The 13280-nt window shown below is 44.5% G+C and overlaps 1 protein-coding gene across 2 annotated transcripts in view; it reads left to right on the forward strand.

Annotated features, from left to right (window-relative positions):
• Positions 1–13280, forward strand: part of FAM91A1 (family with sequence similarity 91 member A1) — a 109499-nt gene that overhangs the window by 62052 nt on the left and 34167 nt on the right. The window contains exons 12-15 of one of the 2 annotated variants that reach the window (XM_077493302.1): positions 337–455; positions 2330–2442; positions 4129–4215; positions 6425–6548. In XM_077493302.1, the coding sequence (XP_077349428.1) occupies positions 337–455; positions 2330–2442; positions 4129–4215; positions 6425–6548 (443 nt within the window). The remainder of the gene's footprint in view (positions 1–336; positions 456–2329; positions 2443–4128; positions 4216–6424; positions 6549–13280) is intronic. The other variant, XM_077493303.1, reaches the window with a different exon arrangement.

The following is a 13280-nucleotide window of genomic DNA, read 5'->3' on the forward strand; positions in this document are numbered from 1 at the left end:
ACCATGGGGGTTGATTTACTAAAGGCAAATAGACTGTGCACTTTGCAAACGCAGTTGTTCCAGAGCTTAGTAAATGAGGGGAAGCTCTGCTGACTTTTATCATCTAATAATGTGCAAGCAAACATTTTTTTTTGGGGGGGGGGGGGGGGGGGGGAGTTCTTTTCTTGTTTCCTTGCACATGATTGGGTAGTTTCAAAGTGAAGCTTCATCTCATTTACTAAGATCTGGAGCAACTGTACTTGCAAAGTGTACAGTCTATTTGCTTTTTAGTAAATCTACCCCCCAAGTCTGTTCACTGAGATCAGAACTACAGAGTGTGCATTTTATAATTCACAGAAGCACTTTAGACCCTCAGAAGATGCTTTTGTCCTGGGAGAGTACAGAGAACAAAAGTCCTGTACAAGATCTGGCATCTTCGGCCACTGATACGGATACCACCAGCCAGGAAGACCAAGGTAAGAAGGCCCATTGCTTATTACATGAATGAGAAAAGGACCTAAGATACTAGATACAAACACATCTGAGATGCAGAAATGTGTCACGGAGAACAACCAATGGGTTTCTTCCATCATTTATTGTGGAAAAACAGATGGTTTTCTTAAGCCTGGTACACACTACAAGTTTTTTTTTTCTTTTTTGTCAGTTCTGTTTGGAGCTGCTGTACTAACCATCCAAAGTTAGTGCAGTGATCTCACTCACTGAGCTGTTGTGTTCTGCCAGGGGGACGCCCCCCTGCTAGCACACTCCGATCAACGCTCTCTGCCATTGGCTGAGAGCGCTGATCGGGAGGCGGCCGTTTGCTGGTTTTCCAGCAGGCTCGTTTGACATACACATGGGCCAAAATGTTTTCTAATCTAGGTCCCATTTTCAGGTCCTTACCATTTATTTATCTCCTCTGCTGTTAAACGAATAAGGCTTGGCCAAACATTGGGTAGCAAAGGAGTAGTTCATTGATGAGATCATCTCTGTTAGATTTACCCCACTGGTCAATGTAGTACAGCCTTATTAGATAACAGTGACACCTCTCCCTCTCCTACTTTGATCCTGATTTACTGGATATTATAGAAAGCTAGTGCAAGACAAAAGTGTGCTTCTTTTTAAAACTGAATGTTAAAGTGGTTGTAAAGGCTGAAGATTTTTTACCATCATACATTCCGTGTATGAAGGTAAAAAACCTTTTGTGTGCTGCTCCCCCCAACAGCCCCCCCAATACTTACTTGAGCCAAATCTCGATCCAGCGATGTGCATATAGCAGCCTCAGCTGTCCCAGGTCTCTCTCTTCTCATTGCTTTTGGCTCCCGCTGCTGTCAGTCACAGCCAGTGAAGAAAGATTGGGGCTGTGACGTGGCTCTGTGTGTCTTTTGGATGCGTAGAGCGGGGCTCGGGATTGAGCTTGCACCAGTGCCCTCATAGCAAGCGGCTTGCTATTGGGGGCACTGGTCAAGGGGGAGGAGCCAGGAGTGGCGGTGGGGGACCCAAGAAGAGGAGGATTGGGGCTGCTCTGTGCAAAACCATTAAGTATGACAAAAAAATAAAACTTTAAAGGATATCTAAAGATTCTTTCAAAAAGCAAACATGTCATATTTGCCTCCTCTGTGTAGTTGGTTTTGCACATCCGATCCTCCTCTTCTGGGGTCCCTCAGCAGCGCTCCTGGCTCCTCCTCCTCTTGAGTGCCCTGTTGGAGAGCCCTCTCCCTCGGGCACTCCCCCCCCCCCCCCCCCGAGTCCTACTGCTGCGTCTGTTGACACAGACAGCAGGACTCGGCCCAGGCTCCGGCGTCATCATTGGATTTGATTGACAGCAGCGGGAGCCAATGGCTGCACTGTTATCAATCTTATCCAATCAGGACCCGAGACACCGGCTGGAGCTGCTGTGCTCATCCCCATCGCTGGAAAGACCGGGTTCAGGTAAGTAAAAGGGGGGCTCTGGGGGGCAGCTGCATCACAGGAGGTTTTTCACCTTAATGCATAGAATGGATTAAGGTGAAAAACCTTGAGGGTTTACAACCCATTTAATATAAAACAAAGTTTTTTTCACCTTCTCAGTTCTCCTCTGAGGACTACAGATTGCCCAGCGCCCCCCCCCCCCTGCATTTTCTGCAGAGGAGAGGCTGAAGGTGTTCTGTAGTTCTAACATTCTCTGTACTATGGTAACAATGCTTCTCCGCCATAAACATAGTACAGTCACCATTGTCACTCTAGCAGGGTCAGCCGGTATAGGAATAAAAGCCTGAAAAAAAATCAGGATATTAAATTTGTGTTTTTTTAGGGGTTCAAATACACTTTAAATATTCTTTTTGAGTTTTTATACCGTTCTTTGTTGTGACAGCAGACACGTGCAGCGTGAGCAGCCTGAACCTAACCATTGGACACACCAAACGGATCGCCTTCCTATTCGATTCAACTCTTACTGCCTTCCTGATGATGGGAAATCTGTCACCAGTAAGACGTTTATTGCCTTTTATATACACGTCATCTGTCTTCTCTCTAGGCTGCAATTTCATTACAAAGACAAGGGAGATGAACATCTCTTATTTATCGTGATTTATTCTGTCAACACTGTTTTATCTCACAAAAGTTTTGTTTTCTTACATTTCATAGTTCCTATTGGAAATCGATTTGTTTTTTTTTGTCTCGCTCTCACATTGCAAATGTTGGTCACCAGAAATCCCCTCGCTACAGCAACACAAACACTATATAGTCAGAAGTATTGTGACACCTGCCTTTACACGCACATGAACTTTAATGGCATCCCAGTCTTAGGCCGCGTACACACGGGCGGATTGTCTGCCCAACTTAGTCCGCTGAACCGTGTTTCAGCGGACAATCCACTCGTGTGTGGGCTTCAGCGGACTTTTTCAGCGGACAGTCTGACGGACTTTGTCTTTCGGAATTTCCGTAATTTTGTCCGTCCAAACTTGGTTTTGTCCGTCCAAACTTGGTTTCAGCGGACAGTCCGCTCGTGTGTAGGCAAGTTGGACGGACTAAGTATGGCGCATGCTCAGAAAGGATTTACACGGCCGAAGGTTGCATTGCAGTGTATTGGACGTCGTTTTTCTAGTCCCGTCGTACGTGCTGTACACGTCATCGTGCAAGTTTTCAGCGGACTGTCTGTTCATCGTGTGTGGTTAAGTCCGTTCATTCAAAAGTTGAACGGACTGTCTGTCGGATTGTCTGACGAACTTAGTTGGGCAGACAATCCGCCCGTGTGTACGCGGCCTTAGTCTGTAAGGTTCAATATTGAGTTGGCCCACCCTTTGCAGCTATAACATCTTCAACTCTTCTGGGAAGGCTGTCCACAAGGTTTAGGAGTGTGTCTATGGGAATGTTTGACCATTCTTCCAGAAGCACATTTGTGAGGTCAGGCACTGACATTGGACGAGAAGGCCTGGCTCATAGTCTCCGCTTTAATTCATCTCAAAGGTGTTCTGTCGGGTTGAGGTCAGGACAGTCAAGTTCCTCCACCCCAAACTTGCTCATCCATGTCTTTATGGACCTTGCTTTGTGCACTTGTCCAAATCACTTGGTGGAGGGGGGATTATGGTGGGAGGTTGTTTTTCAGGGGTTGAGCTTGGCCCCTTATTTCCAATGAAGGGAACTCTTAAGGCATCAGCATACCAAGACATTTTGAACAATTTCATGCTCCCAACTTTGTGGGAACAGTTTGGGGATGGACCCTTCCTGTTCAAACACACAAAGCACTGCCACTCCTGCTCCCTCCACAGCCCAGCGCTCCAGTGAACACTGGAGAGCCAGAGCAGTGACTGACATCCACCTAGGTGAGTTGTTGTGTTTTCTTTTTACATCGTGATCGTCTAGTTTAGGAAAGTGGTTCTGTACTTTATTTCATCACCATTGAAGGGTAATTTGGCCTGTTAATATACTGCGGCCTCTTTGTTTTTAAATCTCTACCTCTTAAAACTTGAAAGTTGATAACAAGTTCTATAATCATAGTAATACAGCTTGGCTGTATGACTTGTCCCCTTTGTTTAGGTTTGAGGGACAATAATACACTGGCAGTAGAAAGTTACTTGTTCTGTTACCTGTAGCAACATTCTAGCAGATAGAGAAGGGAATAATTATCTGTACCCAGGGTGTCATTGTTACTTGTTTATTTCTGTGTACTAGAACCTGAAGAGCCATGCGGTGACCATGTTTGAAGTGGGCAAACTATCAGACGAGTCTTTGGACAGTTTCTTAGTGGAACTTGAAAAGGTAAGAAATTGATAGTGCAATGTCTGATCTAGCACAGCATTAATGGTGAACTTAAATATTTATTTAATTTTTTCGACTCTAAAATCCTTGCCTGTGGTCCATGTTATTGGAAAGAGAGTGCAGCCTTTGCCCATATCCACAAGGTTTTTTTTTTTTTTTTTTTCCTCAGCTTTCATTTTTCCAGTGTTAAAAAGTTAGAATTATAGCTTCTATCTGTAGCAGGAACTTTCGGTGTTCTGGTCATTTGTGCCAATGTACATGGCTAGATTTGCACCGATACTAATATCAGTATTTGTGTAGATACTGAGCATTTGCACGAGTATGGGTATTCGTACAAATGCTCCGATGCTTGATCCAATACCTGCTGTATCGGGTCAGGCATCCTCAGCTCAGAGGTGGGGATGGGGGGCAGTCTTACAGGTGATCGGTGCAACAGGGCATTTACAAGCATCGATCTCTCTGTATAGCTTTCAATAAAGCAGCTGACAGCCGCTTCTCGCCCTCCCACGGTTGTCGGCTGCTTTATGAGCTGAGCTATACAGGGAGATCGGTGCTTGTTACTGCCCCTACCGCCGCGCCAATCACCCCCGACTGTCCCCTGTATCCTCTGGCTCCCTGGGTCATTACCCCCCCTCTCTCTCTGTCTCTCTCTCTGTCTCTCTCTCTGTCTCTCTCTCTGTCTCCAGTTTCCTCCTCTTCTCCCCCCCCCCCCCCCCCCGGGTGTCCTCTCTCTCTCCGGTGCCCTCTTTCGCTGTCCGGTGTTGCCCTCTCTCTCTCTCCCCCCTCTCTGTCTCCCCCTGTTGTCGTCCTCCTTTCTCACGCTCGCTCTCTCTCACTGAGCATTGTAAACTGTGTTTCCATTCATTTTCAGTGCAGCTGAGGCTGCTGAGAAAGGCACTGAGGAATCTGTGTCCTCAGTCCCTTTCCCTGTCTCAAAGGGGAAATATCAGGGGTCTAAATCTTGCCAAGGCCCCTACCAACAGGGCTTATAAAAAAAAAAAAAAAGAAAGAAAGAATTGTAATTTATAAATATTTAAAGGTTAGATTTTAAAAATAATACCTATAAAATGAAATACTGGGAATTATAGGATGAAGTTATGAGTAATAATACAAGACTACTATTAATGCTACTATTTTATTATGTTAGAAAGCTCATCGCTCTTAAATGGATTAGCAGTGAACACCTTACATCCATGGAATATACTGTATTTCAATGTTATGCTTTGTACCTGACATGTATGTACATTTGGCAAATAAAAACCTTTTTTTTAAAAAAATATAAAATAAAAAAAAACACTGACACCGTCCCCCACCCCCCAAAAAAGAAATAATTGTAAAAAAAAATAACAAAAAATACTTTGAAAATTTATCGATGTATAACACACACTTTTTTCCCCTGAAAATAGGGGGCAAATCACGAATAAGTGTACCTCAGAGGGGATAGAGGTGGACGAGCACCGCCGGAATTCAGAGCCACCATCTCCTGTTTACCCGGCTCTAACTTGGCTCTCACACCACACACAGTCCCACCTTCTGTCACTGGCATTGGTCTAGTGTTCTGCCTATCACAGGAGCTGGTCCAATGCCGATGGTGGAGGGCGGGACTGTGTGTGTGTGTGTGTGTGTGTGTGACTGCCGACTGAGAGCCAAGTAAACAGGAGATGACGGTTCGGTGATTTCCTGTACTGTTCAGGCTGCATTGATAAAAGATGCTGCAGATGAGCCTTGAGGCTAAAAATGGGCATTGATCAGGCTGCATTGATGAGATTGGTTGCAGATGGGCATTGATCAGGCTTCAGATGGGCATTGTTCAGGTTGCATCGATGAGAGAAGAGGCTGCAGAAGGGCACTAATCAGGCTGCATTGATGGGCACTGACCCTTATTTTAATTCAAAGTTGTTTATGTAAAAAAAAAAAACATTTTTCCTGAAACTCCCCTCTTAAAATGAAGGTGCCTATTATACGCCCATAAATATGGTATATAAATTGTAAAAAATAAAAGTGTAAATAAAACACTACTGACACAGTCCACACCTCATCAGTGCTGCATATTAGTGCCGCTGTCACATGACATTAAAAAAAAAGTATAAGGTAATTGGTATCGGTGAGCACTTGGTCTTCTACTTGGTCTTAAAAAAGTGGTATCTGTGCAACCCTGATTTTATTTTTTTTTCATGATGGAAACATTGTCTGTCTGTTTTTTGCCTAGGTACAAAGCACAGGGGAAGGAGAAGCTCAGAGGTACTTTGATCATGCGCTCACACTCCGGAACACCATCCTCTTCCTGCGGCACAACAAGGAGCTTCTTGCACAACCAGACCAAGCTGCTGCAGGTACATAAATCTATGAAGATAAGCCAGTGATCAATGCTTCAGGCAAATCCAGTCCTAAACAACCCAAGGATGATTTGATTTTATTTCCTTCCACCATCCTTCCGGGTGAAAGGAAAGTAAATTGCTCGATTCCCTCATCAAAACAGTCTGTTAATGGGGAAATTCCTCCCGCAGCATTATAGTTCTGACTGCGGACAAAGCACGAGGAGCCTTAACGGCTGGCAGAATACAATGATTACTGTTAGCAGCTATATAAATCCAACAGGCTGGTTGTACCCAAGTCTATCGATGGATCACCTTTGGTACAATCAGACTGTCCATATATAAATCGAATCTCGGCCAGTCCCTACTGAACCAGCTGAATTTCAATCCATATATGCCCGGCTTGAGCCTGTACAGAATCTGGGGTGCAGTTCTTGTTCCTGTGTAAATTATTGAACTCTAGAATTATTGTTGTTCTTTCAGTCTTTATTTGAAAGATGGCATGCACAGACAGAACTGATAAAATGTGTTATGCATTTCATGCTACACAATGCTTAAAGCGGAGGTCCACCCTAAAGTGGACCTTCCGCTCATCGGAACCCTCCCCCCCTCCGGCGCCACAATTGGCACCTTTCAGGGGGGAGGGGGTTGCAGGTACCTGTACAGTACAGGTATCTGCACCCACTTCCGGGATAGCTCTGTGCGGAAAGGGGCGTAGATTACGCCCCTTTCCGAAAGTCCCCCGCTGCCTGCTGGGAAACACACAGATCCCAGAGGCAGCGGGTCCATCCTTATTGCGCAGCGCGACTCGCGCATGCGCAATAGGGAACCGGGAAATGAAGCCGAACGGCTCCACTTCCTGATTCCCATACCCAAGATGGCGGCGGCAGCACCCGAGAGACGATCGAGAGATCGGCTTCGGGTGCCGACATCGCGGGCGCGCTGGACAGGTAAGTGTCACTATTTTAAAAGTCAGCAGCTGCAGTATTTGTAGCTGCTGGCTTTTAAAAAAAAAAAAAAAAAAAAACGCGGAGTCCCGGCAGACTCTCGCTTTAATTATAGCGTTCTCTTTGTACATGTATTTAAAAAAAATAAAGTCTGAAAGAAGAGCAGAAAAATCATTGTTCCCACACTGTGCTGCAATAGACGAGGTGGTATACTAACCACTTTGGTGGTCTGTCTTTGCTCCTTCCTCAGGCCTGCAGTACATCCCTGTCAAGTCTTTTAGTGATGTAGTCCAGTAAAATATTCCCAACACGCACATTCCTGGAAATGGCCATATGGTAATTGGATGCTTTAGTGTCCACCGGCTGGGAACCGTACTGACACAGGGTTAAGGGATATGTTCCTATCACACGGGATCTTTAAAATAGCGTCTAGAAGTTTATTGAAGCAATCTCATCCCAGCATAGAGTTGTGACGCTTTGCATCCGTGCAGGACCCCTTCTTCAGGCATGTGACCTGCCTGACCTGTGCTGGTGACATATCCCTTATCCTCATAGTGATGTAGGGGTTGGAAAATGGAGCCACAGAGTAGGGCAGTGAATTCAGGGGTCTAAAGTGTCAGGTCAAATGCCGAATTAGCTGGCAGGAGCTGCAGTGCTGAAACGGAGGGAGGGTGGGAGACAGGCTGACATTGAGGTGAATATAATGGCTCTTCTTTTGAAGGTTGCTTACAGATGGGTCTTTTTTGTTTTGTTTATTTTTTTGTTTTTTTCCAAGACTCTCTGAAAATGTAATTCCTAAAGCTGGAGAAATATGTATTCTATGTTGTGTGCAGTAATGGTATTTTGCTGTGTGTATGCCTTTACAAGTCTTGTAGTAATTATAAAGTCAGAGAAAAATGCACTGGAGTTTTTGCACTTTTCCTATTCTTAAAGCGTTTGTTAACCCCAAAAAAAAAAAATATATATATATATCCTGCTCCTTTAAAGAATTGTATACAGTATAGTGCTTGTGCTGTGTCATTTTGCCCCCCCCCCCCCCCCCTGTAACACCTGAAATATATGGCTGATCCTGCCAGTTTCTGCCCTCCCCCTATAAACTGACCACAGTTCATCATGGCTGGTGAGCCCTGACACCGTGGTCAGTTTACGTGCCTCCGTCATCCACTCTCTCCTCTGTCCTCCTCTGCTCCTGTGTCCTCCTCACCCATCCCCTCCCTGCCTGTCTGCCCCTGTGTCAGTTCCTGCCCCCTCCGCTCCTCATGCTCTCGTAACTGTTTAAAATGTATATAATCCTGCTGGTTCCCTAATGACAGCTGCTCCTGTTTCTGGGTTTTATTTAAAAAAAATGCTTCCTTTACCGGGTTTCAGAGCGGCTCCCTGCGATCACGTGATTGGCAGACTCTCTCTCCTCCTCACATCCCGGCTAACGTCAGCAGGAGAATCTCTGCTCTGCCCACTGCATCTGTCAGCCTGGCAGAGGCGAGAGATGGCCGGTGATGTGGTTGCAAGGAACAGCTCTGAAATCCGGTAAAGGAGGCTTTTTTTTTAAAAAATAAAACACAGAAACAGGAGCAGCTGTCATTAGGGAACCAGCAGGATTATGTAAAGTTATATAAGAGGGTTAACAATCACTTTAACTGCTTCCCGCCCAACGTCATATGATGTCGTCGACTTTGATCGGTGATATCTGAATGATGTTTGCAGTTACAGGCATCAGTCAGATATCTTCTTTTAGCGCCGGCGATTCTTTTTCACCATAAGAACCCTCCCGCCGCCCTCCGGTGCTTCTCCCGGATCGGCGAACCGGAGAAGAAACCGACAGGCATCAGATGTTGACCTTAGTCTCTATGATCGCTCAGAGGCCAGGCACGATGTTATGACGTCACGCCCGGCCTCTGCATTTTAAAAACTGCAGCTGCCTCGGCTGGGTAGCCAGGATCCTTTTTTTTTTTTTTTTTTTTTTTTTTTTTTTTATTTCAGGCTTCTTAGCCTAGTGTTGAGATCTGGGACTTATTGACCCCATATCTCACTGTAAAAAGGACCTGACATACACTATTCCTATTACAAGGGATGTTTACATTCCTTGTAGTAGGAATAAAAGTGACCAAATTTTTTTTTTAAAGTGCCCCTGTCCCCGCATGATCGCTCGCAGAAGCGAATGCATAAGCAAGTCGCGCCCACATATGTAAACGATGTCCAAACCAGACATGAGGTATCGCCGCGAACATTGGAGCAATAACTCTAGCACTAGACCTCCTCTGTAACTCAAAACATGTAACATGTAAAAAAAAAAAAAAATGTAAAGTGTAGCCTATGGCGATTTTTTAACCACTTCAATACAGGGCACTTTCACCCCCTTCCTTCCCAGCCCAATTTTCAGCTTTCAGCGCTCTAGCGCTTTCAGTGACAATTGCGCGGTCATGCTACACTGTACCCAAATGAAATTGTTATCATTTTGTTCGCACAAATAGAGCTTTATTTTGGTGTTATTTATTCACGACTCCGTTTTTTTTTTTTTGCGATATAAGCGCAAAAAAAGCGGAAATTTGGGAAAAAAACAATATTTTCTTTTTTCTATTTGAAAAGAAATCCAATAAAATCAAATTTTGTCATAAATTTAGGCCAAAATGTATTCTGCTACATGTTTTTGGTAAAAAAAATTCCGTTAAGTGTATAATAATTGGTTTGTGTGATCACGGACATATGTACGCAAATGATCATGTACATATGTGTGCAGGTGATCACGTACATATGTGTGCAGATAATCATTGGGACATGTGATTTTAGTGGGACATATGTGGGGGACATGTTTTTATTATTAGGGACATGTGTTTTTATTATTTGGGGACATGTATGTTTTGGGGACATGTGTGTTTTGGGGACATATGTGGGGACTGTGTTTTCACTGTGTGGTGTGTTGTGTGTTTACACTACACTGATGATCAGTGAGTAAAAAGCTGTGAAAAGCAGCCCATACTCACTGATCATCAGCCGGCTGCAGCGTTCTGCTCTCCTCTTCTCAGCGGTGACTTCCGTGTGAGGAGAGGAGAGCCGATTGCCTAGCAACCGGCTGTTTGTTTACATCACATGACGGCCGTGATTGGACACGGCCGTCATGTGATCAGGAGGGCCAATCACAGAGCCCTCCTGCCGATCTGAGATGTGCCGTGTCCGGGTGACACGAGCACATCGGTATCGCGCCGCTGCGCGGGCGCGCGCGCGCGCGATCCCGCTGCTCCTGAATGACGTTCCTGAACGTCCTATCAGGAGCAGGCGGCTCCCACCCGCCGTATATATACATTGGCCGGGTGGGAAGTGGTTAAGTACTGAAGTTTGGCGCCATTCCACGAGCATGTGCAGTTTTGAAGCATGACATGTTTGGCATCTATTTAGTCAGCGTAACATAATTTTTCACATTATGCAAAAACATTGGGCTAACTTTACTGTATTGTGTGTTTTTTTTGTTTTTTTGTTTTTTGTAATGGGGGAAAAAAATGCGTTTGAAAAATTGCTGCACAAATACCGTGCGAGATAAAGTGTCCTGATGATTTTTACATGTGGGAGAGAAATGTTAGAATTGGTCTAGTAGGCAAGTGACTAAGCTGACTCCCTGGGCTGAATGATAGAAACTGACTAATTCCTCCATCCACATTACACATAACGTAAAGTTAGGGACATTACAATAATATCCTGTATTAACCACTTAAGGACCTCCTCATGCCGATGTACGTCGGCAGAATGGCACAATCACGTAGATGTACGTGATTCTTTTAGTGCCCAGCTGTGGGTCGGGAGCGCGCCGACGGCGGCGCGCTCCCGACCCGGTCCTGAGCTCCGTGACCGTGGCCGCGGGACCAGAGGACCCGATCGCCGCTGGTGTCCCGCAATCGGGTCACAGAGCTGAAGAATGAGGAGAGGTCTGTGTAAACAAACCTCTCCCTGTGCTTCCCTGCGTGGCTGTCACCGATCGTCTATTCCCTTTTATAGGGAAGGACGATCAGTGACGTTGCATGCCAGGCCAAGCCCCCCTACGATAAAAAAAAAACGCATAACGTCATACATAACACTACACTGCCCCCTAGTGGTTAACTCCTTCACTGCCCGTGTCATTTACACAGGAATCAATGCATTTAAATAGCATTGATTTCTGTATATCTGACAATGGTCCCAAAAATGTGTCAAAAATGTCCGATGTGTCCGCCATACTGTCGCAGTCACAATAAAAATCGCTGACCGCTGCCATTACTAGTAAAAAAAAAAATATTAACAAAAATGCTATAAAACTATCCCCTATTTTGTAAACGCTAAAACTTTTGCGCAAACCAATCAATAATCGCTAATTGCGATTTTTTTTTTTTTTTTTTACCAAAAATATGTAGAAGAATACGTATCGGCCTAAACTGAGGGGAAAAAAGGTTTTTTTTATATATATTTTTGGGGATATTTATTATAGCAAAAAGTAAAAAATATTGCATTTTTTTCAAAATTGTCGCTCTATTTTTGTTTATAGCGCAAAAAATAAAAACCGCAGAGGTGATCAAATACCACCAAAAGAAAGCTCTATTTGTGGGGAAAAAAAGGACGCCAATTTTGTTTGGGAGGCACGTCGCATGACCGCGCAATTGTCAGTTAAAGCGACGCCGTGCCGAATCGCAAAAAGGGGCCTGGTCCTTTGGCTGCAAATTGGTCCGGAGCTTAAGTGGTTAAATTGGAACTTTAGTTAGAAGATTAAAGTCCTGATAGATGACTTCGGGCTGCCCCCTTATACAGGTATAGCAATGTATGTAAAACATAAAAAATAAGCACCTACAGTGGGTATAGAAAAGAATCACCACTTTTAAAATCACTTTTTTTGCTTTGCAGCCTGAAATGAAGACAGACACATTTTTGTTTTATCCAGCAATGTTTACAAGTGCAACTTATAACATCCTAGTGTAAGATATAACACCAACATGTGCTTTAATCACAGCCTTTGGTCTGTTGGAATTTGTCTCTACTAACTTTTCACATCTAGACTTTGCAATTTTTGCCCACTCTTCTTTGCAGAATTGCTCAAGTTCAGTTAAATGTGATGGTGACCACTGCAGTCTTCAAGTCATTCCACAGATTTTCAATGAGGTTTAAGTCTGGGCTCTGACTAGGCCATGCAAGGACATTCACCTTTTTCTCCTTCAACCACTGTATGCTCATTTTTGCTGTGTGATTTGGGTCTTTGTCATGTTGGAAGGTAAACCACCTTCCCATTGACAACTTTATGGCAGAGGGCAGCAGATTTTCCTCAAGAATTTGATGGTATTTTGCCCCATCCATTTTTCCTTCTATCCTGACAAGTACTCCAGTCCCTGCTGTTGTGAAACACCCCCATAACAGGATGTTGCCACCGCCATGCTTTACTGTTGGAATGGTGTTATTTGGATGGTGAGCTGTATTTGATTTCCACCAGACATTGTTTGGTGTTGAGGCCAAATCATAAAATTTTAGTCTAATCTGACCACCTGAAATGTACCTTGAAGATTCCGAGGCCACATGGAAAGGTGTCGTGGTCATATTATTTTATATACCCACTGTATATGTTTAAAATCCAGTAATATCCAGTCTCGCCCTTCTCTGCACATGCTCAGTTGCTCTCTATTTTTAGGCACTGCTTTGTTTGTAGAGGTCTATCTGCAGACAGCCTTAAAGTGGAATTAAACCCACCTATCCTTTACAGCCAAGGAAGCTGCTCCTGTTTGATCTGCAACTGCCATGTTGCTGTACATGTGATCAGTTATGACACCAGCCATTTGATAGTTTGACAGTTTGG

This window comes from Lithobates pipiens, unplaced genomic scaffold (genome assembly GCF_037356315.1).
Source record: "Lithobates pipiens isolate NorthernLeopardFrog02 unplaced genomic scaffold, aLitPip1_a1.2 Scaffold_19, whole genome shotgun sequence".
In the NCBI taxonomy this organism is placed as follows: domain Eukaryota; kingdom Metazoa; phylum Chordata; class Amphibia; order Anura; family Ranidae; genus Lithobates; species Lithobates pipiens.